This window comes from Rhamphochromis longiceps, linkage group LG10, assembly GCF_057381845.1.
Source record: "Rhamphochromis longiceps isolate RC_006_pf linkage group LG10, R_longiceps_female_GT1.1, whole genome shotgun sequence".
In the NCBI taxonomy this organism is placed as follows: domain Eukaryota; kingdom Metazoa; phylum Chordata; class Actinopteri; order Cichliformes; family Cichlidae; genus Rhamphochromis; species Rhamphochromis longiceps.
The window spans coordinates 22,166,818-22,194,372 of NC_140566.1; the positions used below are offsets into that span (position 1 = coordinate 22,166,818).

A 27,555-nucleotide genomic window follows, 5' to 3' on the forward strand; every position below is an offset into this window, starting at 1 on the left:
TAAGCAGCTGAAAGACTGCTGATTTTTCCTAAGCCAAATTTTCAATATCAGGGCCAGAAATGAGGAGGAGGAGATGGTGTAGGGCTGTCAGGAAGGGCAGGAGGCGCTGTTGAGTGATAGCCCAACGAGTTTGTAGGATTCTGACCCTTCGATGTTCCGGTTGTGCGACTGAATAACTCATGTTTAGCAGCATTAAGGGAGAATGTATCAGGGACGAACAATGTTCAAAATTTTTCGTGCTTGTAAAATGAGACCGACGAGGATGGGATTCGAACCCACGCGTGCAGAGCACAATGGATTAGCAGTCCATCGCCTTAACCACTCGGCCACCTCGTCATGTGCTCTACCTTTTCGAAGACTTTGGTACATATACACACTTATCTGACTGCTATAGTCTCTGTTTCTTGTTAGCATTTCCTGAGCCTTCCTGCTGTGGTTAACGGCGGTGTTCTTCAAACTTAATCTTGTTCAAATTCACAATGTGAAACGCGTTAAAAAGCTCGGCATAGCTGCTCAGTGATTGGCTAAAGTTTCCATCGGCCACGATATACAACCTCTGATTGGCTGAGGGCTGATTCTCTCGTTGAATGAATATAGGAAGTGTGCAGCGTGAGACTGCAATTTGACATTCGCTCAGCGCTATAACGGAATCAAGGTAACGAGTTTTTGAGTTGACTTTTACCTTTATTTATATTTATCTCACTTGTGTATCAGTTAGCAGACAGTCATACCGATTAATGACTTGCACATTTTGTGATTAATTATTTTGTTTACAGAAGTCGCCGAGTCTTTATTAAATGCAGCCGTCTTAGCATGCACTCAGGAAGCTAACGTTATTCAGTTAGCTGTAGCCTCTGTATTCATACTTAATTCAGACACGTACTATCGTTGTGTTGGTTTTAAAAGAGACTCAATCAGGATTTATTTTCGTGTGTAGACTCTTCATATCAGTTACTGTAGTTTTTTGGGGGGGAAAGTGAAACGGAAAATAAAACAGGCTCGAGTAATATTAACTGATTTTGAATCTGTGCCACGGTCCTGCAAGTCAAGGTTCACTGGACGATCAGCGCCTGTTGTCACAAAAGCTTCTCTCTTTACTGCTTCTCCGAAATATATTTATATGAAATATAACCACACTTCAATTCATGTAATTCCAGTTTCTTTGTACGCTTGTGCTTACAATGTCAATAAAGCTTATCTTATCTTAATTTACTTGCCACTGCACTATGCTCTATTTTAACCACTACAGCTCCCAATTGAAGTATATTAAAAAAAAATATGTAAACAGGGCAATCTATTAAAGAATTAGTGTTAATTTCTAAGAATCATTAAAAACTTATTTGGGAACTAAAATCATTAGGTGAAGTCCTTTTGTGTTTTATTGCAAACTGAAAATCTGAATATATTAGGGTACCAAGAGAGCAACTATAGTACTAGATAAGAATTCAGGAGTGGCAGACAAGAATGTGAGGGTGGTGAAGGACATGAGGTAAGTGAGGTGTGGTAGGGGTGACAGATGATTTTAAGGTGGGGGTAGAATTACATCAGAGATCTGAGCCCTTTCTTATTTGCAGCATTGATGGACAGGCTGACAGATGAGATCAGATGGGAGTCTCCAGCTTTGGGGGCTGCAGTGAGAATATAGAGCAGGTGGAAGTATGTTCTGGAGACAAGAGTAATGAAAGTCTTTGAAGCAAGACAAGAATACATGTGTGTGTGAATAAGAAGGAAGCACTTTTAACAGTGAAGATGCATGAAGTAGAGGCAGTAAAGATGTTAAAGGGACGAACTGTGCACAAGAGGGGTCAAGAAGCAAGTGCAGGCAGGGTTGAGCTTGGAGTGGTGGAGATGAGTGCCTGGAATAATTTGTGACAAAAGGATAGCAGCAAAACTGAAAGGGAAGATGTGCAAGAGTGAGACCTGGTATGTTTTTTTTGTTTTTTTGTTTTTTTTTTTAAGCCTGTCCGGTCTGGCAGCTTTTGCAATTACATTTATGATCTAAATATACTGTTGTGACAAACATGTTTGCTTGAGGAGCTCTGTAGACTCTCTATAGCAGGGTTGGGGAACTCCAGGCCTCAAGGGCCTGTGTCGTGCTGTGTTAGATAGGACCCTGGGTCAACACACCTGAGTCAAATGATTAGTTCATTACCAGGCCTCTGGAGAACTTCAAGGCATGTTGAGGAGGTAATTTAGCCATTTAAATCAGCTGTGTTGGATCAAGGCCTGGAGTTCCCCCATCCCGGCTCTATAGGCTGCTTGTTCATTTTTCTTCTTCCTTTATCTATTTATTAATTATTATTGTTAATACTATTATTTTTCACAGCAGTTCCAAAATATATCAATGTCAGAGCTAACAGGTAGGGGAAAAGACGGAAAGAAAAAAGAGAGGGGGAGAAAATAAGAGAACTAAAGAGGTGACAGAGCACATGTAGAAAAGCACAGTGGGTTGCTCAAATGTGCACGCGTGTCATGATAATGTACTTGATAATGATGGCAAGAAACTGCAATAACGCAACCAACAAGCCAAAGAGAAGTTTTTGGGGGCCTGAAGACCCAAGGCTACAGATCTCAATGGCAACCATGTGCCCTCTGCATTGAAAGAGAAACGTTCGGTGTATGTGTTGGTGTGTGAGTGTATGATGTGTAAAAAGAGGAGTATGAGTGAAAATCAGATGGATATTAAAATGGAAGGGGACACACAGACATCAGTTTTACATAAAGACACACACCCATCCCCTTTGTCTCCCCCCCTTTCCACACCTATCCACCACCCCACCCTCACCTCTCAGGATGGATAAGTTCAGAAATGAGCTAACAGTCACCAGTTAGGAGACAAAGTTAGAGAGACAAGGCTGAGATGTTTTGGACATGCGCAGAGGAGGGATAGTGGATATAATGGACAAAGGATGTTGAATATGGAGCTGCAAAGGGAGGAGAAAAAGAAGACAACAACAGAAGAAGTAAAAGGATTGGTGTGGTAGAGGAGGATGCTAGATATTAGGTGAGATGACCTGGTGACCCCTAAAGGGACCAACCAAAAGAGGAAGGACAAGAAGCTGGCAAACCCAACTCTTAAAAAGACTCTTAAAATAATTATACATAGAAGTCATTCTAGTATCTGTAGGACTGTTGCAAGTAAATATCAGTGTGTTTGTATCGTACACAAGCTGTTCTACACTGCATGTCCTGCCTGACAGAGACAGGTGTGCAAATACCCACGGTTTAAACAAAAAAAAAAAGAAGAAAGTTGTAGGTTCTAACTTGAAGCACCACTTATCTTGCTGTCCCACATTTCCTCCTAACATGTTCCCCACTTTCCTTTCCTGCTATTTTAATACAGCACGAGTGTAACGTTCAGACTCAAGATGGTGGACTCCCAGTACTACCTCCCAAATGACATTGGAATCTCCGCACTCGACTGCAGCGAGGCCTTTCGTTTGCTTTCACCTCAGGAGAAGATGTACGCCCACTACCTGTCACGCGCATCTTGGTATGTTACTAATGCAAAAATGTGAGAATGTCAACACTCTGAAATTACATGTTTCACCTTCTTGAAACAACAAAAGACTTCAGGTTATTTAAAATTTGCCGTCCTGCTGGTTTTAAAAATAAAAAATGTAAATACATCTGTTTGAACGTTTGTCTTAGGTATGGCGGTCTGGTAGTACTGCTGCAGACATCCCCCGAGTCTGCAAACATCTTTGTCTTGCTGCAGAGAATCTTCAGGAAGCAGACGCCTGCACAGCTGGAACAGGTCGCCACAGCAGCTGGGCTCAGCTCTGAGGAGTATCAGGTACACGGCCTCGCCGTCTCTCTGCCGTTTCATTTCTTTCTAAAACAAGCTTTCATCCACAAACGGCTGCAGCCATATAAAAATGTTTCTTCGATGTTTTCTCGTTTATGATATTCAGGCCTTTCTGGTGTATGCAGCAGGTCTGTATGCAAACATGGGCAACTACAAGTCTTTTGGAGACACAAAGTTCATCCCAAATCTGCCTAAGGTAAAACAGGCCTGTAGTAAGAGTTGTCAATCTAGTTTAGATACTTTTTAACCAGATTATAGGTTGAGGACAACTGTAAAAGCAGCTTCGTAGAGTGTAAACACGAAGCTAACGAAATGTAACTTTAGAAACCTGAAAGATATCAGTGGTGTTCAGAACAAGTGTGCCTGATATAGTGTAATCTGATGTGTTTATCTGTCTGCATCTGTGGCGTGTACACTAGGACAAGCTGAAAGCGCTGGTTTGGGCCAGCCAGGCCTTTCAGGAGCAGCCGGCTGAGATGGAGGCTCTGTGGGACAGCTGCTCCTGTCTCCTCTACTCGCTGGAAAACAGACAGAAACAGCTGGGGCTGGGCGACAAGGTGGGATCTTTTAATCATTTAAAGCCAAGTGCAGGCTGGCTGGTTAACAATTTTGATTAAATAGCCAGTGGTTTTCATAGATGGGAGAAATGTGACAAATGGTTTTGGCCTCAGCTGCAAAAGTTTCGTTCTCTTTGGTTTTATTTTGACTTCTTCTTCTTTTCCCCCCCTTAATTCTGAGATTTTATCTGCTTTTTAGGAAAGCAGTAAATATGCTTGTTCCCTGTGAGAGGATGCATGGCTCATTGACTCAATTTGTTTTTGTTTGCTTCAGGGAATTACCACCTATTTCTCAGGAAACTGCTGCCTGGAGGATGCTGAGCTGGCTCAGAAGTTCCTCGACTCAAAAGTAAGCAAATTCACATCTAAAATAAATATTTTATTGTTTCTTTTATCTCTTTTAATCTCCTTCTTATGATAAATGTGTTTTTAATCTGCCTTTGAGTCTTACTCAGTTTATTCTTGTCGCTTGTTTCTAGAAACTGTCTGCCTACAACACGCGTCTGTTTAAGAAGGAAGACGGAGGGAAAGCCTGCTATGAGGTCCGCTTGGCTTCAGCTGTGCAAAAAGGTCAAACTGCAGTTAAAAAAGCCAAAACAAAATGGCATGCAAAAAGTATTTCAATATATATTAATGAAAATAAATAAATAATTGGTTCACAGACTGCGCAGTGGATGGGGAGTGCGAGTCCTGCTGTGGCAGCTTCAGCTTTGAAGACAAAGAGTTCACTGTGAAGAGGGGAGACTATAGCCGTGTCATGGAAAAAGTCTGCTATTATCTTGAAAAAGCACGGGTGAGACGGCTAAGAATGCAGTGGAGCTTACATGAATACCAGTTTTATCATTTAAATCTAAAACATAAAGTTGGGTTAGTAAAATATGAGTAATTGTCTTTACGAGAAGATTGAGTGAACCAAAAAATGTTTCTGTCAGAGTTCTAGTTACAAAATAAGTTTTGTTTCGTTCATCATCATCATCATCATCATCATCATCATTTATTTATATAGCACTTTAAAAACACACCTGGTAAACCAAAGTGTTGTACAATACAAATATAAATATAGTAATAAAATAGCAGAAACCAGACGTAGCAATAAAATTAATAAAAATGTCAGTTACCCACAGAGTTAAAAGCCAGGGAATAAAAATAGGTTTTTAATAAGGACTTAAAAACTGGCACTGATGTAGTTGTCTAATATGGAGAGGAAGATTATTCCAAAGCATCGGCGCTGCAACAGAGAACGCTCGGTCTCCTCTAAGTTTCAGCCGTGACTTTGGGACCGAAAGCAACAACTGCTCAGCTGACCGAAGGGAACGAGTGGGGACATGGGGCTTCATTAGTCAGACAAATAAACAGGTGCCAGACCATTTAGAGATTTAAAAACCAATAAAAGGACTTTAAAACGGATCCTAAATTCAATTAGAAGCCACTGTAGAGAGGCCAAAATCGGAGTGATGTGGTCAAATTTCCTTCTGCCAGTTAAAGGTTGTACCGCAGCATTTTGCACTAGTTGCAAGTGTGACAAAGTGCCCTGCCCAACCCCTGTTAAAAGAGAATTTGTTTGTGAATGTCTTGCAGGCCTATGCTGCCAATGAGAACCAGAGGAAGATGCTTGAAGAGTACACACGCAGCTTCACCTTAGGCTCCATTGACGCACATAAAGAGGGTTCGCGCTACTGGATTAAAGACAAGGGGCCAATTGTGGAGAGGTGAGTCCACTAATCAGCAGCACAGTACGTTTATGAGATCCCGATGAATTTTAGAGAGGGACTATTTTAGCACCGTTTAAATTCTGCTGCTCAGTGAAATTGATTTATTATATTTCCTGCCTATTTACTTCCCCTTAAAACTCATTCTGACCTTTGCACTGTGAATGAATACCGCTCTTCACTCTACTCCTTATTATCCCTTCATTTCCTCCCCGGTCTTGCTTCCTCTCAGTTATATAGGTTTCATCGAGAGCTACAGAGACCCATTTGGCTCCAGAGGAGAGTTTGAAGGTAAGTGCCAAGCTGATGAAGAAGAGCGATACTGTCATGACTATTGCTGTGCAAGCTGTGATCTTATGGGTCTCTTCGGGTTTTATTTCCTGCTGGTTGGCTGAGCTTACTTAAGTAGATGGACTTAGCATCTCCCCTGGATACATTTCTGTGTTTTGCCCCATTAGTAATTGCAGCCTGTGGTCTTTAAATGAACACGCATTGTAAAGGATGTTGTTTAGTACTACTGTTGAAATGCTGGATCTAATTTGGGCAACATATGTCCAAGTGTCCATGAATCCTTATCAGTGTGAGACTGATAAGGATTTTTTTTTCTCTCCCAACCTACTCTTGGCTCTGTGTGATGTCAGTGAGAGTGGCGATCCCTTATATGGTTATTTCAGGCACATGCCGATCAGCAAAAATTTGTGTTAAAGGGAGGGGGAAGGGAGCTAAAAAAGCTTGTTTGAAACGGTGGAAAATCTGAGTGTGTGCACCAAGGGACGGATGAATAACAATTTAAGCTGTGAGTCATGCAAAACTACTCCAGTAGAGTCGAAAAATAAAAATACAGACCTGGAAATGAGCATTAAAAAATTACGTGGTGGATTTGATTTCCTAAGTTTATTGCGTCATGCTGTTTTAGGTTTTGTGGCCGTTGTGAACAAGGCGATGAGTGAGCGTTTCGCCAAACTGGTGAGTTCAGCAGAAGTCTTGCTTCCTGAGTTGCCTTGGCCGCAGGAGTTTGAGAAGGATACGTTCCTTAAACCGGACTTCACCTCACTGGACGTTCTCACCTTCGCTGGGAGTGGAATACCAGCTGGCATCAACATCCCCAACTGTACGTGCGCAGAAATCTCTGACACTGTCAAACAGCTGAGTCCAGCTTGATTACAGCATTGAGCTTGTTTGTTTGTTTTTGTTTGTTTGTTTGTTTGTTTGTATATAGACGATGACATCAGACAGACAGAGGGCTTTAAAAACGTGTCGCTTGGTAACGTGCTGGCTGTAGCCTATGCAACGCAAAAGGAAAAACTGACCTTCCTGGAGGAGGGTGACAAGGTATTTTACACATTTTTCTGATTCTCTTAAACACCATCTCTGTTTTCCATTCACACACCTGTGTAATAATACATTCTCCTGATCCTTCTGTTTTCTCCAGGAATTGTTTATCAAATGGAAGGGCCCGTCGTTCGAAGTGCAGGTTGGACTTCACGAGCTTCTGGGTCACGGGAGCGGAAAGCTGTTTGTCCAGGTCTGTTTACTTCCTGTGGTGTGTTAAGAGCAGCAGATATAGCCCGTTCCTCTTTGTAAAATGTTTCATTTAATGATTTTTTTTTTTTTCTGGACAATTTAAAAAAATCAGTGAATAAATCTAGTTTGTGTGTCCTCAATCTCCATCCATAGGATGACATGGGCAAGTTTAACTTTGACCAAAGTAAGGTGATCAACCCAGAGACCGGTGAACCGGTGAGTTTGTTTTTGTGTGCACCTTTCTGTTTGGTTTTAAAATCTAATGGCCATTTTCATGCTTTAGTTTTCAGTTGCTGAATAAAAGAGAGACTTAATGTGTGAACATGCGTTTCAGGTGTCCAGCTGGTATCGGGGCAGCGAGACCTGGGACAGTAAGTTCTCCACGATTGCTTCTTCTTATGAAGAATGCCGCGCTGAGTGTGTCGGACTCTATTTGTGCCTCAACAAACAAGTGCTCAGGTATGTCCTGCACACTGTATCTTGTAATAAATATGTATTATATATGTTAAACTAACTTACACATCCCACCTTAACCAAAAAGTTTTCTTATTGGCATCTACAGGTAACAATCACTCCCAGCAGTGAAATTCTTAGGCTCAGCATCTCCTCAATATTTCATGTAGAGAAGCAAATATTGCACATAAAGTAAAAATAAAAAGGAGATCAAATAAACTGTATAAATAAGAAAATAAAAGTCACATTTGGATTCAAAAGTCTCCCTCAAATTTCCATAAACTGACAGATTTTTGCAGCTGGAAAAATATTTGTGGGATCCAAGAATCTTTTGGGAACAAAAACAAAGGCTTTCAATCTATTTAAATATGTAATGAATATTAAAAAAAACAAACTCCAGAGCCAAGTGAAATAGTGCCCACTTTATTTGGATGTTTGGAAACTTTAAGCAGCTCTTCAGTCCACTTTTACAGTTATTTTTCAGTCTTACTCCAGTTTTTGGACATGGATGGTTTTTTTTGTTAAATATATAAAAGTGGGTTGGAGGTAGTGGTCATTATGTATGTCCAAGAGTGTGGCTGATTCTCTGTGGGGTCGGTGCGTTTACATCCATGTGTTTCTCTGCCAGTATTTTTGGCCATGAGGGTCAGGATGCAGATGATGTGGTGTACATAAACTGGCTCAGCATGGTGAGAGCGGGACTGCTGGGCCTGGAGTTCTACACACCTGAGAGCAAGCGCTGGAGACAGGTAATGTGTCTGCTCACTGAGCAGTTTTCCTCTTACTAGTGGCCTCTTTTCACTTCTTCTTCAAAGTTGCAAAGTATTAGCTGAACAGTTTCTACAATCAAGCATACAGAACGTTGACTATGTGTTTCTTACAGCCTCAGCTCGATACGTCTGTGTCATTTTTATAAATAAGTTGATGGTAAATTTCAGTTTGTTTGTTAGACAGTACGTCAACTATATGTGGCGTTATGTGTTTGTGTCAGGCTCACATGCAGGCTCGATTCGTCATCCTACGCGTGCTGCTGGAGGCTGGAGAGGGCCTGGTGGGCCTGGAGGAAGTAACGGGAGAAGATGGCAAGCCCGATGCACAAATTACACTGGACCGAAGCAAGATCCCCACCGTGGGCAAGAACGCCATCCATAGGTTCCTTTGTAAACTGCAGGTAATCAATACTTCTCCAATCAATGGATGCAAAATAGAATAATTCACTAGAATCGATTTGACAGCTACATGCACCACTAAATTAAGCAGCAACAATTTTGATTAGCAGTTGAGTGTTTTATGTTTAAAAATATATATATTAAAACTTAATTGGGTGCACCATGGCAAATGTGAATTTGTGTATTATTTACTTTTGCAGTAACTTATAGTTAGGATTTTAGTTTGAGGGTTGAACAAAACAATGAAATGAGTCAAGCTTTTGTAACCTGTTTTGCAACTAGATTGATCCAAACTTTCCACCTAAGTTTACTCTAAGCCATCATCTAAGCTTTATTGTCGTCTTTCTGTTGATTTCGTTCAGTATGCTGTTAAGCTGAATCCACAGTTTGTAAACTGATTTGTAGGTCTTTAAGTCGACGGCAGACGTGGAAGGAGGCAGGGCTTTCTATGACAAGTACTCCACTGTAAGCGACACTGGCGCTCACAACTTTTTGCGCCTGCGCGAGACGGTGCTGCTGAGGAAGGAGGCTCGCAAGATGTTTGTTCAAGCCAACACAAGAATCAGCGGTATGGAAATGACTCTGTTTTAACAGGGTGCTGTCTGATTTATTTATTTATGTTTGATAACCGGTCTAGCTGTTTTCACTTCTATAAAACTATTCATAAGCATGTGATGATTAGGGTTGGGATCGGGGGAAACGAAACGACAATTTGCATGGTAAGGTGTCAAACAAGAGGGCTCAGAATGTGATTCTTTTGGACATTCTGTTACCAATTGCAACTGATCGCAAGGCAATTGCACAGGTTGGCTGATAGAAGGCAAGTGTTCTGCAAACATTCGCAGTCTGACTTGGACTGATTTATCAGACACAGGTTGAATACATTTGGCAGCTTATCTCCCCTTTCAATTACAGACTGATAGATGGTCTTATGGTGACAATCTCATTTTGCAGCAAAAAACTTGTGATATAAACTTATCTGGTTGGATAAAACATATTGACTTGATTGAGTTCAATGTCTACATTATTTTCAGTTGAAAAAAGGAGAAATCATAATGTATGTGATTTTACAGATCCTAAAATGTTAAATCTGATTAATATAGTGTTGTGAGGTAATGAATGGAAAGGATGATTACGCTTCTCTATATCCAAGTTTTATTTGGAAGCTTCCAAAAATACCTTTTTGGAGTTTGCTTAAAGACTACGTGTCAAATCTGTAATGGCACTGCTTCATCCTCGCATAGAAATATTAACAATTGTACAAATATACCTCTCTGACCTGTCTTATGGTCGGAGGGTAAGATGGCGGCGCCATTGCGTGCAATAGATCGGCAGCCTTATGAAATGTCCCCTTGTGGGACTAATAAAGGTATATCAAATCAAATGGCATTAAAAATATATTAACTGTTCAACTTGTTGTGACAGACAACAGTTATACAAGCATACAAACAAGTGAATTAGCTCTGTTCTGCCAGAGTTAATCATTCAGTCTGTGTGTGTTTGATTTCCAGGGGATAGTGTTGAGCTGGTGGAATACGAAGGCAGCGCAGCAGGTTTGATTCGTTCCTTTACCGAGCGCTTCCAAGACGATGCAGAGCAGCTGGAGTCCGGCCTGCTGGAGCTGAGCAAACAAGACGCTCCCTGCTGGTGTTGATATGTGGAGGGAGGGAGAATCTGCTTTGCAATTTCCAAAAAGTACCAACAGAAATCAGATTTTTCTTCTTTTTTTCTTTCTTTGCAACTGTATGCAATAGCAGAATGATTCTTTCTTACATCCAATAAAGCCATAGAACCAGAGCAGCCACAACTTTTCAAGCACCAACTGATTCTTAAGCACTCTGGTTCCGTGTCACGTCTGTTTCTGATGACAATTGTCAGACACGGTGTGAGTGAGATGATTATTAATAGCTCATCACTCTTGCAGATGTCTTTGGCAAACACTTTTCTAATGAAGTAAGAACTAAACCAATGTAACCCTGACACTTAAAAACAGTTAAAGCATTGAAAAGATGCTTTTACAAATCTTTATGGTAACTCAAAGTGATTGAAGTGAATACTTTTTTACAGTCAACTCATGGCTACAGATTTTACAGTCTTCACAGCTGGTCCTTTTTAGTTTTATGCCCATTTCGGTGTTAATGACTTGAGAGGTTTAGGACTGTTAACTAGCTCCAGTGACAACTTAATGTTGACTGTAAGGCAAAGTAATACTTCATGGGTTTTTTTTTTTTTTGCCCAGTTTGGTATTAAGGCATATTGGATTAGTGTTATTCCTCTTTCTGGTGAGTTGGACTAGTAAGTATTTTTGATGTTGAATCTGAACAAATAAAAAAAAAAAATCAATTTGATAAGATCTGGGTGGTATTTTTTCTTTCCTTCCAGAATCATAGCAGGTTTCATTTTCATAAACTCACTTTTACTACACGTTAACAATAAAGAGTCACCCTGAAGAAACTACTGGCATTCTGAAGTAATCCCAGGGATTAGTAATTAAAAGGCAGTTTAAGCTGTTTGCTCGTTAGATGCTTTTGTACCATCGCCCTGTTTGTCGGATGTATCAGGAGTAGGGGTGGGTTTTAATAATCAATTCATTGATTAAAATCAATTCTGGCTTGGATAACGTGATATCATTCATTAAAATCCTGAATCGATTTTTTTATATAAATGTATTTTGCCCAAAATTCCAGAATCTCAGGTGAAACCTCACAAAATTTCAACCACCACCAAACATCTAAAACAGTAAATGAGAGCAGGTACACGGCTTCTGCACAAAGACGTAAACACAAAGCGCGGACCCGCCGACGGATCAGAATCTGTGAGATGTCGCCTTTCTCACCGACGGCACGGACACGGTCGAGGCTGAAAGCCGACAGCTCGCTGCTTCTGATGTTTCGGCGGGTCCGCGCTTTGTGTTTACGCCCTTTTTGCGCTGATTCTAAAGCTGTTAGTTTGATCTCTCTCCAAACAATATTGACCGAACCAGCAGCAAAAGAAGATCCAAACTACGCTTTATATAAACATCGTCATGAATTCCCTCTGACTTTTGCTGTTTTGCTTCCACCACGATAAAAATCACACTTCATGCACAGCTCTCTCTCTTTCTCTTTCTCAGTGTACTTCAAGAACAGTTTCCCGTCTATCCCCGAAATCTGTTTTCTGCATTATTCGCTTGCTTGTTACGCACAAGTCTACCGTTGTTTACAGCGCTGTCGGCCGATGTTTTTTTTTTTTTTCCCCTTTTACTTACTTCCGAAAAGAAAACCTAACTTCTGAACAAATTTAAACTTTTTAAAATTATACAAAATGCAAAACGCCGTGTCTCTAATAAAACCGCTGTAACTTTAGAGGTAATGTTCATATGTTGATTAATGGTTTTTTCGTTTTTGATGTACTGTGGAATATTTTTATAAAATCCCAGGCCAGGAAAATCACCTTCATGTTTTTCTGTGTTTTATCTTCAGCTACTTTGACACAAAGGCCTCTGCTGTGACGCTCACACCTTTTGATAAAGTCTGGAAAGTGTCAGCTTCCCTTTTAATAGATACAAAAATATGTCAATGTACTGATCTGAATTATAATATTTCTGACTGTCTGAGGCAAAATTTCCCAGATTCAAATTGAATTGAATTGAATCGAATCGTGGATCGAATCGATTCTAAACATCAGTGACGATACCCAGCCCTAATCAGGAGTTTCTGCTGTTTCTTCAGTACTGCAGCTCTCCCTATCGTTTACAGAAGCAGCATTCGTTTGTAACACCAAGTCAACCTTTTCCATCTTTTTGTGCTGATCTTTGTATTCTCCATCCTTGTTTTCGATCACTTGTGCTTCCTCCTTCTCTTCAGCTTCACTGTCTGATCTCAACTGATCCGGTGTTGAAGGAGTGGAGTATGTATCGCTGGCCAGCTCTATCAACGGAGAGAAGGGTTGGGAGATGAAGGGAGAGAGAGAGTAGGGGACCTTAGGAGAAAGAGATGGGGACTGATAAGGCGAATGGGAGGGAGAAAGGCTGGGTGAGTCATTAGGGGAGAGAGAAATGTGCATCTTGGGAGATACAGATGGGGACTGATAAGGGGAAAGAGAGGGAGAAGCACTGGGAGAGTCACGAGGAGAGAGGGATTGAAAAATTTTGGGGAAAAGAGGAGGTGGCTTAGACGACAGTGAGGCACAATTGGGGAAACTGATTATTGGACAGGGTTTCATGTAGTCTGAGTCAGCTGGGAGATGCTCCTTTATTGCTGGTGGCTGGGCAGTAGCCTCCTCTTCTTTCACTCCCTCTTTACTTTGGCGTGCTTCCATCTGCTGCTCCTGCATCCCTGGCTGGATCTGAGGAATTGCTGATGAAGGCTGCGGTTGACCACCGCTGGGATCGTTTTGCGTCACCGGCTGGGTATGGCCGTCTTGAGCAGTTTGGCCTTTTCTCAGCTCGAGTGTTTCCTGTCCGCTCTTCTGGGCTTTACACCTCCCCTTGGTTTTTGGCATTAAAGGTGGCGGAGGTGGTGGAGCAAGCGGGGGCGACAGCATGGTCGATGTCTCTGTTGAAACCCGGACTTTGAGGCTGTGCTTGAACATGCGCCGTCTGGATAAAGTGCTCTGAGACTGCAGGAAAAGAGGGTTGATGAAACAGAGAGCGCCCAGCCCAGAGCCACAGTCCAGCTCTAAGGGACTACGCGTGGTGATCGGGCAAAACTCGTGGAACAAGGTGGAATTTAGAGACGATTTCTGGGCAGCAGCATCTGAGTCAGGTGCAGATTTATGCTGGTTGTCTGAGTCTGGCTGTGGAGCTGAGTCAGACGGAGCTGGAGAGCTTGACTGCAGTGCAGACTTAGGCAGGGCGGAGGTTGCAACATCTCGCTTCTTCTCCTTAGCTTTTCGGGGCTTAGGTGTCTCCCGTGGCCCACGGACATTTAGGTGGGAATTCCAAAACTCTACACAACAAAAAAATGTTTTGGTTATTTTAATAAGTTCATCATAACCAAATTTTACTGTGATTCTAATGCGAACAGTGATTTGAGTAAAGTTTACATTTTATAAGCTGCATAAATTCAACATCATTGTGACAGTAATTTACTATTGATTTATTTATTTTTTATTAAATTCACATTTTATACATAAAAGAATTAAGTAAGCAGAGGACAGAAAAGATGCACCTACACACAAACTTCCCCCAGTGGCTGCTTGCTAACCTGCGGCTGAGACATAATTAATGATGTGCTTAAATAAATCCTGGAAGATCAAAGTATTTGAAGTTGAGCATGCTTACAAAATCTTCTATTGGGGGAAAAAAATGAAATGACCAACCTATTCCCATGTGTGAGATAGACTCGAGCTCTTTGTGCGATGATGCCCTCGCTATTGCGTCAGGAAGCTCCAGAGGGAATGGTAGCACATCTCTGAAAAGAAACATGCGCCGCAGAGATTAAAAAGATCTGCATTAGTTCTTGCACATAAACAGATATTGGAATGGATTCACGTGGAAAAAGAGGAAGAAGTGATGACAACGTAATAGGACTTGAGCAAGGTTAAAGAATCAAAATTATACCAAAGAACCACTAAGGAAACTGAGAATGAGGAAGGCAACATTTTACCTGCTAACACAGTAAAAGGAAATTAGTCTTGGAAGGTCTGGAAAGCTGATGGCTGAAGTCTCCAGAGACAGAGCTGCGGATGAAGAAAATTCAAATGTCAGGGATGTTTAGTGCGAGGGAACGCTGGCTGGTATTAATAATACAGCTTATCTGAGGAATTATTGAGTAGAATATTGGGTCTTTGGCCTGGAGTTTTACTTTAAAAGAAGACAATGAAAGGCATCTTTGCTTTTATCTGAATTCTAGTATTTATGTGTAAGTACTGTGTAATAGTACAGAAATGATAGTGTGTAGTTGTAGATTTAAAGCTGTCTGATATTTAATTACAGCATCTTCAGAATGAAAAGATTTTAAAGCTAGGTTAAATAAGACTCATAGAATTGCTGACAACACTGCACTCATCATGGTCTGTGTGCGTGTATTTTTTAATTTTTATTTGTTGCAATAAATAATAAAGTAAAAACAAGCAAATGGTGTATATAATACCTAGCCAAAAGAATATAATTAAAGAAAATGCAGATTTACATTTATATCCAGCACACGAGTACGGTGTTGTTGCTTCTCCTTGTTAAATGAGAAATTAACTGTGATTAACCACTTTTTTTTTTTTTTTTTTTGCTCAATGTTACAAGCCACTCCCAGGCATGATTACTGCCCGACCTGCTGGATCAGGAAATAAATTAAATCGAACCTGTCTGACAAAGTGATGTGGGCTGAAAGATCTCAAAAAGCAACAGATCATGCCATGATATAAAGACACTCAAGAAAAGCTGAGAAACAAAGTCACTGACTTCTATCAGCGACTTTGTTTGGTGCTTTGAGACTCCACCAAACCACAGTGAGAGCCATTATCCACATATGGAGTAAACAGTGGTGAACCTTCCCAGGAGTGGCCAGCTGACTAAAATTACTCCAAGAGCACATCGACGACTCATCCAAGAGGTCACAAAAGAACAACATCTACAGACCTGCAGGCGTCACTTGCCTCAGTGTTCATGATTCATCAATAAGAAAGTGACTGGGCAAAAATGTCATACGATGGCAGACCATTCAAACTTGAAAACTCTAATATGGCTGAATCCAAACACTTCCTTCCCATCTTTGATGCCTTAATTAATGAAATTATCTAATCAAAAACTGCATTTTGTATTTACTTTGTCTAATATTAACATTTGCTCGATGATCTAACATAAGTATGGCACATATGCAACAAGAATAAAAGAAATAAGGAAGAAGCTAAATAACTTTTTCACAGCACTCTATTAAACGTTAAGATGCTTTCCTAAAATGTGAGTGGACTCTTCCAAAGACTACCAAGTGTTGAGGTAATGCTCTTACTGCCTTGCTCCTCTCTGATACCAAACTGCTGAACAAACGATGGCACGCTGTCATCCGTCAAACGCACACAGAGCACGTTTCTTTGGGACGTGCGAGACTTTCGCACCAGGAACGTCTGCAAGACAACACAAGTGATTACTGAACGCAACTGGGAGTGCATAAGAAAAGGTAGGAGAGGAAATGTGGATGTGTGTTATGTCTGTGTCTCAGACCCCGGGAGGTTCCCTCTGCAGTATGTGCAGTGCTGTGGCTGGGTTGATTGATAGCTGAAGCCAGACGGGCACTGTAAGCAGGAGACGATCCAGTACACTGATGTTTTTCAGGGAACCCTGACCCCTCAGCTTGCGCTCCGATACTTGGGTGGGCTCTGGGAAATCGTACAGGGGTTCTTCTTGCTGTGCCATCTAAACACATATGCATACAACAACATAGTTAATGTGCTCCAAATCTCCATGCAGTCTCATAATGCTACACGTGGTTATGGCATCCTTCTGGATCCCAGTAATGACAGAAAGACGGGTGAGACTGCTGCACACAAACAGAGACACACACTTGTACCATAAATCTGACTGGATTGGACCGGCAAGTCCAGACTTGGTAAAGCACAGCAGCTCAGACAGAGCTTAAATAAAATAGCAACCTATGGTGAAGATCTTTAAATTACAGACACACCCACAGCAAACACAAACGTCACAACAGTCATTAGATGTTAAGTAAAAAAGGAGCAAATGTCAAACTGACACACTTATCCTTCTTAATACGAACGCATCAATGGGCTGAATCTGACCGCAGCCTATACATGTCAACTTCTGTCTGGACCCGCACGAAGTACATTCCTCTAAAACTTGCACATTTCCTCCGCAAACTGCGCTGCACGCAGGCTTCTAGCGCTACAGTCATGTAATTGTGTGTCACAGCACGCTCATCTTATTTTTAAACAACCAACTCAAACTGTTTTACTACCTCTCTGCTCCGATTCTTCTCCTTCCTTTTTCACCTCCGGATCCACTTTATGATGGCATGCTTCGTGTTCTTCCACCAGCTTTTTTTTTTTTTTTTTACTACGATAGGAAGTTTACTTCTCTTTCACTCTGGCCTGTCATGACGCGTGCTCTCCGATCTGAAGATGCCTTCTTTTGCTCCTCCTCCTAACCCACCTGATCTCACCTGGAGTCAAGTCAAGTCATCATGACGTCAGACTCACGTGTTCTAGATCCACATAAGACTTGAGTTATGTCTTATTTTTGTATTACTTTTTAGTACAGATAATAGTAACAAGTCGTTTTAGAAGAGCAGTTAAACAGGGGTTAATTGGTTTAAAGTCCTGTAGTTACAGAACCCATAGCCTCCGTTCATCCATTTTGTTAGTGCTACAGTCTACTTTAGCACATTAGCGCGAAGATATGCAAGTAAAATAGTGGCTTGCCAGTAAAGTGACCGTCTTGGTGAAACTGCGCCCTCCATGTGTGCAACCCTGCCTCAGGAAACCGGATACGGATGTGAGGTTTAAATACGACAGCTCCAGGACCGCGTTGGGTAAGGCTTCTGTGTACTTTGCTGGCATAATTCAAAATTTTTGTTCAAATATGAAAACTAGACGGGCTTAGTTATTTTTTTACGATAACTGGTAACAGAGACCTGGCTTTAGCTTTGGTAGACGTTTGCTACCACTCAGATAAAACCCTCTACGTTAGCGTTAGCTGGCGTAGCTAACATTAGCTAATGCTCAACAAGATGGCCAGGAGTGTCTGGAGTTTTAGCGTGCTGCTGGTCGTGTAACGGTGCTTATAGTAAGCTATATAAACAGTTACATGTAGCTATTTTTCGTCTTTTGCCATTCTGCGGCTAACCTAGGCATTTTACACACTTTAATCTGGAGGCATTTTCGCCGCCCAATTTAACGGTTTTATTAGCTTAGCTAATAATACCTCCTGGCGTCGCTGCGGCGACTGCCAAGTGGCAATCCGGCGAATACGCAAATAGCTATAAAAAAAAAAACCCGCCTGGTAATAACGCCAGATTGTGTGTGTGTGTGTGTGTGGGGGGGGGATCAATCAGCTTTGATAGGCCTTTCGAGATTTTTTCAAGACAGCAAATTTCCTGTTGAGATCTACTAATCGTCTAGCTAGCCTGTTACCGTTGCTCAAATCACAAATGACCGTATGTTCCCCGCGTCATGTTTGTTCTCTTGCAGATGCCTGGTTTTTACAGAGATGAGCGGTGAGAACGTGAAGTTGTTTGTAGGGAACCTTCCTATAGATGCTACGCACGAAGAACTGAACAAGCTCTTTGGTCCATATGGAGAGATCAACACCTGCTCGTTGCTGAGACAGTATGCTTTCGTTACCCTGAAGGGAGAGGGGGCAGCAGACAGGTATAATTGTTACACTGGCCATCACTGTTATTAGATATAATTAGTGTTTTGCTTTCCTAAATGTTGTTGTACATCTCGGAAATCATGTCAAAAGGAGTCATGTAGTTTACATGAAAACATACATTCTTTTCTCAAAGTATAAGAGCAGACTGAGTTCATTGTATTTAGTCATTTAAAGTAGTCCAGCTTTGTCGTTTTTAAACATGCGTCAGAAATGCAACATTTGTATTAGTGATGTTCAGTATGTGTAGTAAAGTAAAGCTAACCCCCAAAATAATTATGGCTTATCAGCAGACTCTTAAATAGAGTATTGCACAGACATCTGCCATGCATTGCTCTGTGTCTCTTTACTTAACTTTGTTCTGACCAGTTGCACTAATGTGCACAGTGGCCTTCAAAATCCTATTGTGAGTTAGGAACATCATATGATAGCTAGAATCTATCTATTCCAAAACCAGAAACGTTCATTTATTTTATCATCAAGGTTGTTATACTTAAGTAAAACTAAACGTTTAAAAAAACAAAAAAAAACAACATGTCATAAACTAGACTTTAGTTAAATAAATTGAAACAAGTTGAAATGTCTTTAGTTTTAATGTTTGAGAGTTTAGTCAGATTTAGTCTACATGACATGTCATTCTCTTTCAGTTTGATTTTTTGGTATTGTAGTACATATTCTGAACCTCTTAAACGATACAGTTGGTAAGCACTATCTGCATTGTAAATAAATGATGTTTTTGTTATAGTGTTAAAACAACTCACAGAAATGAGTCCACTCTGGGAGCTACATATTTGTTACAGTACAACAATCATATCAATGAGTTATACAATATAAATTAAAGGTTAAAAGTAACAAGTATATACATATTTGACCTTTCCAGTGCTTTGACTGTTTAAAAGTAATGACTAATTATAAAAGTAATGACTAATTATAAATCCCAAGATCCATGCATAGAAGCTTAATTTGACCATTTGCTTAGCTTCACTTTCCTGCTTAATACTAGTCTAATACAGTAGAAGCCTAAAACACATGCAATAGTTTACAGTTTGCAGACACCTTAAAAAAATGTCTGAGTGGAGACAAACAGTTCAGATACAAGAATTGTCTCTTTCATTATTATTAGAAATTGGAAGACCTAGGTCAAACAATAAAAGTAACAAAGTTTATAAAGGTATGAAAGAAGCAACAGGCTGCAGTATCTGAAAAACTAAGATACTAAAAAGAAAACAGGAACAGGACCATTCTCTCACCAAACACTGTTGTGGTCTGACTAATTACAGTAGCTGTTTACTTCCTATTAAAGTGCAGTTAGTAAAACAAGGAAAGGCTGCAGCAGTATTTGTTATGCTGGTATTTGATCTCTTCCATAAAGAACTCCATTAATTCTTCATGGCATAGATTCAACAGGGTCTCATCAAAGATTTTGGTTCATATTGATGTGAAATCATCTGGTCATTGCAGATTTGTCCTGCCTGCACACCTATAATGTGAGTCTGCTCTTCCAGCACATCCCAAAGGTGCTATTTTGGGTCAAGATCTAGTGACTGAAGGACATTTAAGTACAGTGAACTGATGGTCACATTCAGAATAAATATTTACCATATGAATGTTGACTTAATCATGAGACCAGGCAGTTGTTGTCCAGTCTTCTATTGTCCAATTTTGGCGAGCCTGTGCAAATTGTAGCACCAGTTTCCTGGTCTTGGATAGCAGGAAGTTGGTGTTCCATATTCAAAGTGAAATTGCCGTTCTTACTCATTCTGATGTTCAGTTTGAACCTCAGCAGGTAGTTTTCACCAAGACTACATATGTAAATGCCTTGAGTTGTTGCCATGTGACTAGCTGATTGGATATTTGCATTAATGAGCCTTTGAATAGGTGTGCTTAGGGAAGTAGGCAGTGACCGTATATTGCAGTTAAATGTTATTACTGATAGTCTCATCTGTGGTTTTGAATGTGTTTATGATTTAGCTGTTCTTACGTTAACAGGGCGATACGACATCTTGATGGCAAAGAGTACCGAGGCAGACCCCTGGTAGTCGAAGAGTCACGAGCACGCCCACCCAACTCCACTAAAGTGTTTGTGGGGAACCTCAGCGCTACATGTTCAGCAGATGACTTGCATGGGCTGTTCTCAACCTTCGGAAGAGTTTTAGACTGTGATAAAGTCAAAGGTAACGTATAAAGCCTTGTAATCTGTAAAGATTGTGTGTGAGAGAAATTTGCATCAGGATTTAATTAACTTGAGCTGGTTTGAATAAGAACAGATTTGGGGACTTTAAACTCTGAGCAAGTGACTTTTCTGGTTTGCATCGTGGTCCAATCTTTCAAGTTGATGTGACATAAAATATGGGATGCACACATTTCATTGTAAAAATCAGCCTCAGACTAATGTTGACCTTTCTCTTTCCTGTAAACTACAGCAAGGTTATGCTCAAATGTCGGCTATGCATTCGTGCATATGGAGAGGAAGGAGGAAGCCTTGGCGGCTATTGAGGCACTCAATGGGACCATGTTCAAGGGGCGTCAGTTGGCTGTAGAGCTGTCCAAAGCCCAACCTCTGATAAACCAGATTATGACAGCTGGAAATTCAGCTAACCCCACAGGTGCTGTAACAGCAGGTGATGATGAAAGGGCAATTTGTTTTCCAAGAAATGAAATGCAGCTTATGTTGTAATCATGTTTTCAGCAGGTGGCAGAGAGGGTCTTCTTCCACGACCGCCTCCGTCACTAGAGCATCATCAGAGTCAAGCAGCTGTGCTTGCTGCAGCTGCAGCTGCTGCAGCTGGATTACCCATACAAGTAAGTATATTCTCCACCAGGATGTCCACTGCCATTTGAAAGCCTTATGCTCTTTGTTTTTCAAAGTAATGAATATCACAACTTTTTAGGAAACTTTATTGTCAGTCAAGCCTTTTATGAACTTTAATTTGAACTCCCTATATTGCACCATAGAGTTTAGACGGACTAGATTTAAGAATTTTCTTTTGTTGCAGGTTCAACAAAGTGTCCATAACTCTTTCTACAACACCACATCCTTTGACCCCACCTACGCTGCTCTGAAAGGGATCACCAGTTCTAAAGGTGCAGATGGAGTCATATATGGAGCTCTTGCCAGCCAAGTGTATGGATCTGTAGCTGACCAGGTGTTTCATGAGCTGGCAAATCACAATTCTGCAGCGGCCGCAGTTGAGGAAGAGGTGGAGCCCCAGACTGTACCAGATCCAACAACACTTTTCGAAGCAGCGAGAGCCAAGTTCTTTCAGGAGGGACAGAAGGTCTGTTAACTTTGGAGTAAAAATGTCTTGTGTGCTTGTGTGTCTATTATTGTGTTTCAGAAACGGTCATCTTATCTGTGTTGTGTGTGGGGTTTTTTTTTTTTTTTTTTTTTTTTTTAATGACTCAAGGTTCTGGCAGAGCAGCAGGCAGGGAGAAAGGCAGCACCTTCAGATAATGAGCGGGACCGCAGCCCAATACGAGGAAATCGAGCTCCTCTCCTCCCTGACCCTGTTCCGGGTTCATTTGCTCAGATACGCCCCAAACGACGTGCCCTGCTTCCAACACCACCTGGAGCACCTGAAGACCCCGTCGCTGCCACCACCACCACAACTCCTGAAGGAGCGGATCCTGTTGCGAGGTACACATAACATTTAAAGAGCAGATAGTGATAGAAGAAAATTAAGCTTAAACCAGTTTATGATAATATAACATGGTCATATTATTGAGATTTGTGTGCCTTTTTTTTTTCCTGCTTATTTCTTACCTTTTCTTCAACTCTAATTTTGACTCAAGGTCATATACAGAATACTACCAACAAATGCATCAGTACCAACAGTATCAACAGTACCAGCAACAGTACCAGTACCTCCAGTATGCCTACACCAATCCTCCACCACCACCTCCGCCTCCACCGGCAACCACACAGGCACCTGCTTCCACCACAACCCCTGCACCACCAGGGACATATACAGCACTCCCGACATATGCCGCATCGGATTCCTATGCAGCACCAGGAACGTACGACACTTCGGGAAGTTATGACGCCTCATCGGGGAGCTACGACGCTTCATCCGGGAGCTACGATGCCTCGTCTGGAAGCTACGACGCCTCAGCGGGCTATGACACATCTGGAGGCTACGGGGCACCGGGAGCATATGATTCATCGGGAGCTTACGGAGCGGGAAGCTACTCCACCTCCACACCGTATGAGCAGACACCCGCACACGGGCAACCCATGCCCCCGCGCCACGATTACCCTTACCACACGCCAGAACCCCCTTATCGATAGCCCCACCCCCCTTCCACACGCTCCTTTACACATGGCAGATGTGTGATTGTGTGTGTGCGCGTGTATGTGTTTGTGTGTGTGTACGTCAGCAAGCATACATAAGGGACAGTTTAAAGGCGAAAAACAAGAGAGTGGGCAAGGTTGTGATTCTCCCCTGTTTCTCCATCTTGACCAACTAGTCTCTCAATGGATGATTACTCAGTTAAGTGGATGATTATGAGCTAGCAAGGTCTCTGGAGTAGTGGAGATGAGGGAGGCAGCTGATACTAGAGTGCTGTTAAGCATTAATAGTTCCTGTTAGATGTGATATAGAGGCACAGCTGGTTCCTTGTTGAATGTTAAAGCTTAAATTTTGCCTCAAACAAGGTTGGACTCAGAAGGTGGGTTTTTGTCACTTCAGAAGAGCTTTCTGTTCGGTGTCAGGCGAAGCCATTTTATGTACTCTACATAAAAGATTGTTGCTGCATGAAATGTGCAGTCTGGCAACTCATCGTATATTGCAGACAAAAATACAAAGTACAGATAAGTAAATTATAAACCGGTTTTATCCATGGAAACATATCCTGTCCAACTGGGACTGTATGGCTTTGTTATTGTTTTTATAAAACACTAATTTCTCTACAGGCCCATGATGTTCATTCATGACGGCCAACTTTGGGTTGGCTGCAATTTAATGTGCTGTTGAGCTGTATTGCTTTATACTAATTGTTTCTATAATTTTGTCCCCTTTTGTATATCTGTCAGGGTGTTGAAGAAACATCTCTTTGTATAATGTTGTTCAGTTAGACAGCACCTCAAACTGCAGTCTGCTATGAAGAACACAAAGTTGACTCAGCACATCTCCAACAATAACAAAGTACAAACAGTTGTGCTTGCATATTTGTTGTGGCTTTTGTAGAGTATGTAACGAGGCTTAGTCTGAAGTCATTTGTAGCGATGCTTTCGTAACAATAAACCTGTTTTGATCAGACGCACAACCTCTACATGTAATATGGTGTTTGAAGATGGAAAGCAGAGATGAGGTAAAAGGAAGTTTGAGTGGTTAATCAAATTGATTGTTTCATTTACTGAGGAAATTTGATCCCGTACAGATTGAAATTGTGTTGTTAAATTGACCAGATGGCATCTCAAATAATGTATCAGGCTGGTTTCACTTAAGCCCCTTTCAGACATGGGATAGAAAACATCAGTCTTGTAGATTGACAGCACTTGGATTATACATGAATTCTTCTCACGGCTTCGTTCAGGCACACAAACAGCTTTCAATATATCCAAAAGACCTATCTCACTGGTGTCATTGGGCATTGTAAGCATCACTCTGTAGATGTAGTTTCACTTGAGAACATTTGTTCTCTCCTTCATCGTCAGTACCAGCAGGGTTTCTCTGATTTTGAGTGTGTGGGCTGCTGACTGAGCAGCTTCTCCCACACAAGCTCAGAGACATCATCCTGTCTTCTGGACTGAATAAAGCAAACACATACACTTGATTATTGTTTTTGACGCACATGTGACAGCATGCATCCAGACATGCACCATATTAAAAGAAATATGTAAGTCTTACTAGGTAGACCTAGTGAGATTGCTGTGTCTGAAAGGGGTTTTAGCTGACGGTGTAGTCTTAAAAAAATAAAAGAATGGGGGCTGTTCACATGAAAACATTTCCTGAGCTTACTCATTTGCAGGGTGAGAGGAGTGACTTTGAGGTAAATTTCTAGACCATCCTCCTAACATACAAGAGTTGGACTGGTTTTTGATGGATATAAGCAGTGTGTGAATAACCTGCTTGATGTTTCATAGTTTTGCTATTTTGGGCAGTATCGATTAAAGCAGAGTAGACCCACAAGAGTGCATGATTTCAGTTGAGGTAGATTATTATAATTTACCTTACTTTTCTTCCCCTCTTGGCTTTCTGTAAATCTTGAGGTCTGTGCAAACAAAAATATGTTCCAACCTCAGGAACTGAATATGTCCTGTCAGTTTTTGCTTTAAAGGTCGGTTTTGCCTTTAAATGTCAGAACAGTCTTCACGTAATTTAGTAGTTATTCACACTTAGTTCTTGTTTTGTGTTCAATGCATCCACATCTTTCTCTGATTATAAGCAACATTCAGTTGTTCAATAGTTTTGGGGGTTTTTTTTGTTGGTTTTGTATATATGTGAATTTATAAGAGCCAGGAGGAATGTCAGCAAGCGATGCATGGCCAATGGAGCTAATAGAATTTGAGCAATTAAAATTCAACTTTTAATTTTTCTTTCCTCTTTATTTTTTTATTTTTATTTTTTGACATCTTCCATTAGTTTCCTTTTTTTTTTTTTTTTTTTTTTTTTTTTTTGGAAGTCTCATCAGCTTCTGTCATACCTTTGGTCTCATGGATAGTTGTGATTTAGACGGAAAGAAAATCTACAATTTGGTACAAATGTAAATATTTAAAAAGATGCCAACCAACATTTGGTAGGAATATTGACTGTTAATAAAAACATAGTGATTGTATTTCTTTCTAAACAGTTGGAGACCTGGTGTAGTTGGACAGTTCAGTTGTACCAGACTCGTAAAAAGAGGCAGCCGTTTGTATGGCAGGGAGGGATTACAGTTGTGCTGTAGCATGTAGTGAGTGATGGTGAGTTGTAGTGGCATTGGCGAGTGAAGTAAAAAGAGAAAGCAACTGTGTGTGTGTGTGTGTGTATCGAAGGGTTTTAAGCTGAGCAGACTTCAGGTGATGTTCTCAGTGCTGATGGTGATGCGAAAGTCGTTTTGGATTTTGTAGAGGCCACTGATTTTTCCCGGGCAGAAGTGAGAAGGCACGAAGACCTTTCCTTTTCTCTTCTGATCTCACCAGAAGCACACACAGGCTTTCTCAGCATCCAAATCACACCTAGACAACTTTCACCTTATAACTGGGTTAGTTCATATAATTTATAACAGACAACACGTGCGATGCAGTGCAAATAATACTAATGCACACCTGATTCTTCTTGCATTTCATGACTCTCAATAGTTGCTCCGATGTGATTGTACCACACATTAGCTACTCGCATTACTTCTCATTCAGCACGTGAACTGATAGTGCTGCGATTATTTTTCAGTGACACATAGCCTCTCTACATTTCCACATTATTCCACCTTCTCCATGTGAACTGTTAGTTGCTTGCCTTGTTGTTGCTGCTGCTCCAGCCACCTTCTTCCTCTTGCTGATTATTGCAGCTAGAGTGGGAGGGAGCCAAACTGAGCCCTTGCCCTGGACGTACGGCACACGCAGCTGTAGCGTGGAATGGGGGAAAAAAGCAGCGTTAGGCCTGAAACTGCTGTGGACGATGGGGGGTCTCCCCACTAAGGTAAACACTCAGACCACACACTCAGACCCCTCCCCGAAACACGCCTACACACTCACCAGCACACACACGCCGTACAGATGCTCCTGTGTCCATACTTCTTACATCTCACTTGCCTTCAGGGATTCAGATTTGTCCGGATTTTGGAATTTTTTTTATTTTTTGAAACAACTCACCCATCTTTTTTCTCTTCTTATTAATGTTTGTTTGGGGTTTTGGGGTTTTTTTTTTTTTCTTTTCTTTTCTTTTTTTTTTTTCTTCTTTTTTTTAAATGGGAGATTTTTATTTATTTTTTATTTTTATTTTCCTGTTCAAATCCTTACATTTCCCCTCCCTCCTCCCCTCAAGTTTTCTCTGCTCATACATTCCTGCTCCTAATGTGACCACTCTCACACAAGTTTTTAAGGACATCTGTGCCCCCTTTAGTCTAAATCTGAACACACTCTGCAGCAGGCATGTTGTTGTAAGTACGTCCTGTTTCAGCCTATCACCGAAGAGCACCACAGCCAGAGTCGGGGACATTTAGATCGATGGGTTGTCTTAGTTTTTCTAAAAGCGCCCCTGCGGCCTCTTCGGGGGTTAAGTGCCTTGCGTAAGAGCACAGTGGTAGGGCCTCCACTTCAGAGTTGAATAACCTGGCTCAGGATCGGTTGCTGGTTCAACGCTCGACTCCCCCCATCTGAAAACGATTTTTGATGCCGCATTCAACTTGTATGAATGACGATGAACACGGATGCGACCATGTTGTTTTAAATTACATTTTGTCCTATGTTCTTTCAAATGTTTAATTATCAATAAAATGAATTTCAACTGAATGAAACAATCTCTGTGTGAATATTTGAAGATGCAGAAAGCTTGGTGGGTTTTGCCATTTAAACTTTCAGGGCTCAGCATCAGATGACATTTTATTCAGTTTTTTTCCAAAAACATCAATCTATGCTTTTTCAAATAAAAACCAATACTCTGATAACAATCCAAACCTGATAATTGAGTCGTTTTTAATATACAAAAGAAGTAGTTGAAGGTATCGGACTTCCACCTGCAAACAAGACCTTTTCATGGATACTCACTGAGTTTCATGCCCTCAACAGCAATTAAGTTTACAAATGGACACTACAGTACTGCATGGGTGTAGTGAAAGCAGTATACACTAATATACTGAGGTAACATGAGGAGTAGGCCTGTGTACGTAAATGGGCAAAGGTGGAACAGTGAAGGTGAAACTGCAGAGACATCATGCACCATTCATTGGAATAATGGTATGGATATGCAGCAGTTTCTACTCTGGTAATAAATGCCTCCATCAGCCAGATTAGTTTATGAAGTAGCTTCACTAATGAATACAAACACTTGTTTCCTGTTGAGTGTGCAGTCAGTAAATAATTTAATTGGGGACTTTTCCATTCTGGGCATTGTTA

General features: G+C 41.1%; 3 protein-coding genes across 7 annotated transcripts; 2 read left to right on the plus strand and 1 right to left on the minus strand.

Annotated features, from left to right (window-relative positions):
- The first annotated feature begins 162 nt into the window (after positions 1-162).
- On the plus strand, positions 163-11,474 carry dpp3 (dipeptidyl-peptidase 3). 2 transcript variants are annotated; one of them, XM_085420975.1, is made up of 19 exons: positions 163-363; positions 3,344-3,493; positions 3,652-3,796; positions 3,915-4,004; positions 4,228-4,365; positions 4,640-4,714; positions 4,845-4,935; positions 5,028-5,158; positions 5,944-6,074; positions 6,307-6,365; positions 6,991-7,185; positions 7,294-7,406; positions 7,507-7,599; positions 7,752-7,814; positions 7,933-8,057; positions 8,680-8,800; positions 9,043-9,222; positions 9,626-9,788; positions 10,732-11,474. In XM_085420975.1, the coding sequence occupies exons 1-19, from the start codon at positions 203-205 to the stop codon at positions 10,872-10,874; spliced, it is 2,367 nt and encodes a 788-aa protein (XP_085277101.1). In that variant the 5' UTR covers positions 163-202; the 3' UTR covers positions 10,875-11,474. The 2 variants fall into 2 exon arrangements, with proteins under 2 accessions (XP_085277101.1, XP_085277102.1); XM_085420976.1 differs by lacking the exon at positions 163-363 and adding an exon at positions 430-655.
- A 635-nt stretch (positions 11,475-12,109) lies between these two features.
- Positions 12,110-17,628, minus strand: LOC146660909 (uncharacterized). 2 transcript variants are annotated; one of them, XM_085420978.1, is made up of 6 exons: positions 17,573-17,628; positions 16,359-16,550; positions 16,147-16,261; positions 14,809-14,881; positions 14,522-14,613; positions 12,110-14,148 (listed from the first exon to the last, which is right to left on the minus strand). In XM_085420978.1, exons 2-6 carry the CDS (start codon positions 16,548-16,550, stop codon positions 12,902-12,904), a joined length of 1,719 nt encoding a protein of 572 aa, XP_085277104.1. In that variant the 5' UTR covers positions 17,573-17,628; the 3' UTR covers positions 12,110-12,901. The 2 variants fall into 2 exon arrangements, with proteins under 2 accessions (XP_085277104.1, XP_085277103.1); XM_085420977.1 differs by lacking the exon at positions 17,573-17,628 and adding an exon at positions 17,110-17,519.
- Positions 17,542-26,973, plus strand: rbm14a (RNA binding motif protein 14a). 3 transcript variants are annotated; one of them, XM_085420982.1, is made up of 9 exons: positions 17,542-17,682; positions 18,341-18,520; positions 20,511-20,695; positions 20,945-21,127; positions 21,211-21,323; positions 21,518-21,799; positions 21,929-22,158; positions 22,314-22,724; positions 26,010-26,973. In XM_085420982.1, the coding sequence occupies exons 2-9, from the start codon at positions 18,360-18,362 to the stop codon at positions 26,011-26,013; spliced, it is 1,569 nt and encodes a 522-aa protein (XP_085277108.1). In that variant the 5' UTR covers positions 17,542-17,682; positions 18,341-18,359; the 3' UTR covers positions 26,014-26,973. The 3 variants fall into 3 exon arrangements, with proteins under 3 accessions (XP_085277108.1, XP_085277105.1, XP_085277107.1); XM_085420979.1 differs by lacking the exon at positions 26,010-26,973 and having other exon boundaries at positions 22,314-25,636; XM_085420981.1 differs by lacking the exon at positions 26,010-26,973 and having other exon boundaries at positions 21,214-21,323; positions 22,314-25,636.
- Positions 26,974-27,555: the final 582 nt, after the last annotated feature.

Excerpts from the sequence above, each read along its gene's own strand:
- rbm14a (XM_085420979.1), top strand. The coding sequence starts at position 18,360 with ATGAGCGGTGAGAACGTGAAGTTGTTTGTAGGGAACCTTCCTATAGAT. Across the intron at positions 20,696-20,944 it reads AGACTGTGATAAAGTCAAAG|CAAGGTTATGCTCAAATGTC; the intron begins GTAACGTATAAA and ends TGTAAACTACAG. Across the intron at positions 21,800-21,928 it reads TCTTTCAGGAGGGACAGAAG|GTTCTGGCAGAGCAGCAGGC; the intron begins GTCTGTTAACTT and ends TAATGACTCAAG.
- dpp3 (XM_085420975.1), top strand. The coding sequence starts at position 203 with ATGTATCAGGGACGAACAATGTTCAAAATTTTTCGTGCTTGTAAAATG. Across the intron at positions 7,186-7,293 it reads TGGCATCAACATCCCCAACT|ACGATGACATCAGACAGACA; the intron begins GTACGTGCGCAG and ends GTTTGTATATAG. Across the intron at positions 9,789-10,731 it reads AGCCAACACAAGAATCAGCG|GGGATAGTGTTGAGCTGGTG; the intron begins GTATGGAAATGA and ends TTTGATTTCCAG.
- LOC146660909 (XM_085420978.1), bottom strand. The coding sequence starts at position 16,550 with ATGGCACAGCAAGAAGAACCCCTGTACGATTTCCCAGAGCCCACCCAA. Across the intron at positions 16,262-16,358 it reads TGCAGAGGGAACCTCCCGGG|ACGTTCCTGGTGCGAAAGTC; the intron begins GTCTGAGACACA and ends GTTGTCTTGCAG. Across the intron at positions 14,614-14,808 it reads TCCTTTTACTGTGTTAGCAG|AGATGTGCTACCATTCCCTC; the intron begins GTAAAATGTTGC and ends GTTTCTTTTCAG.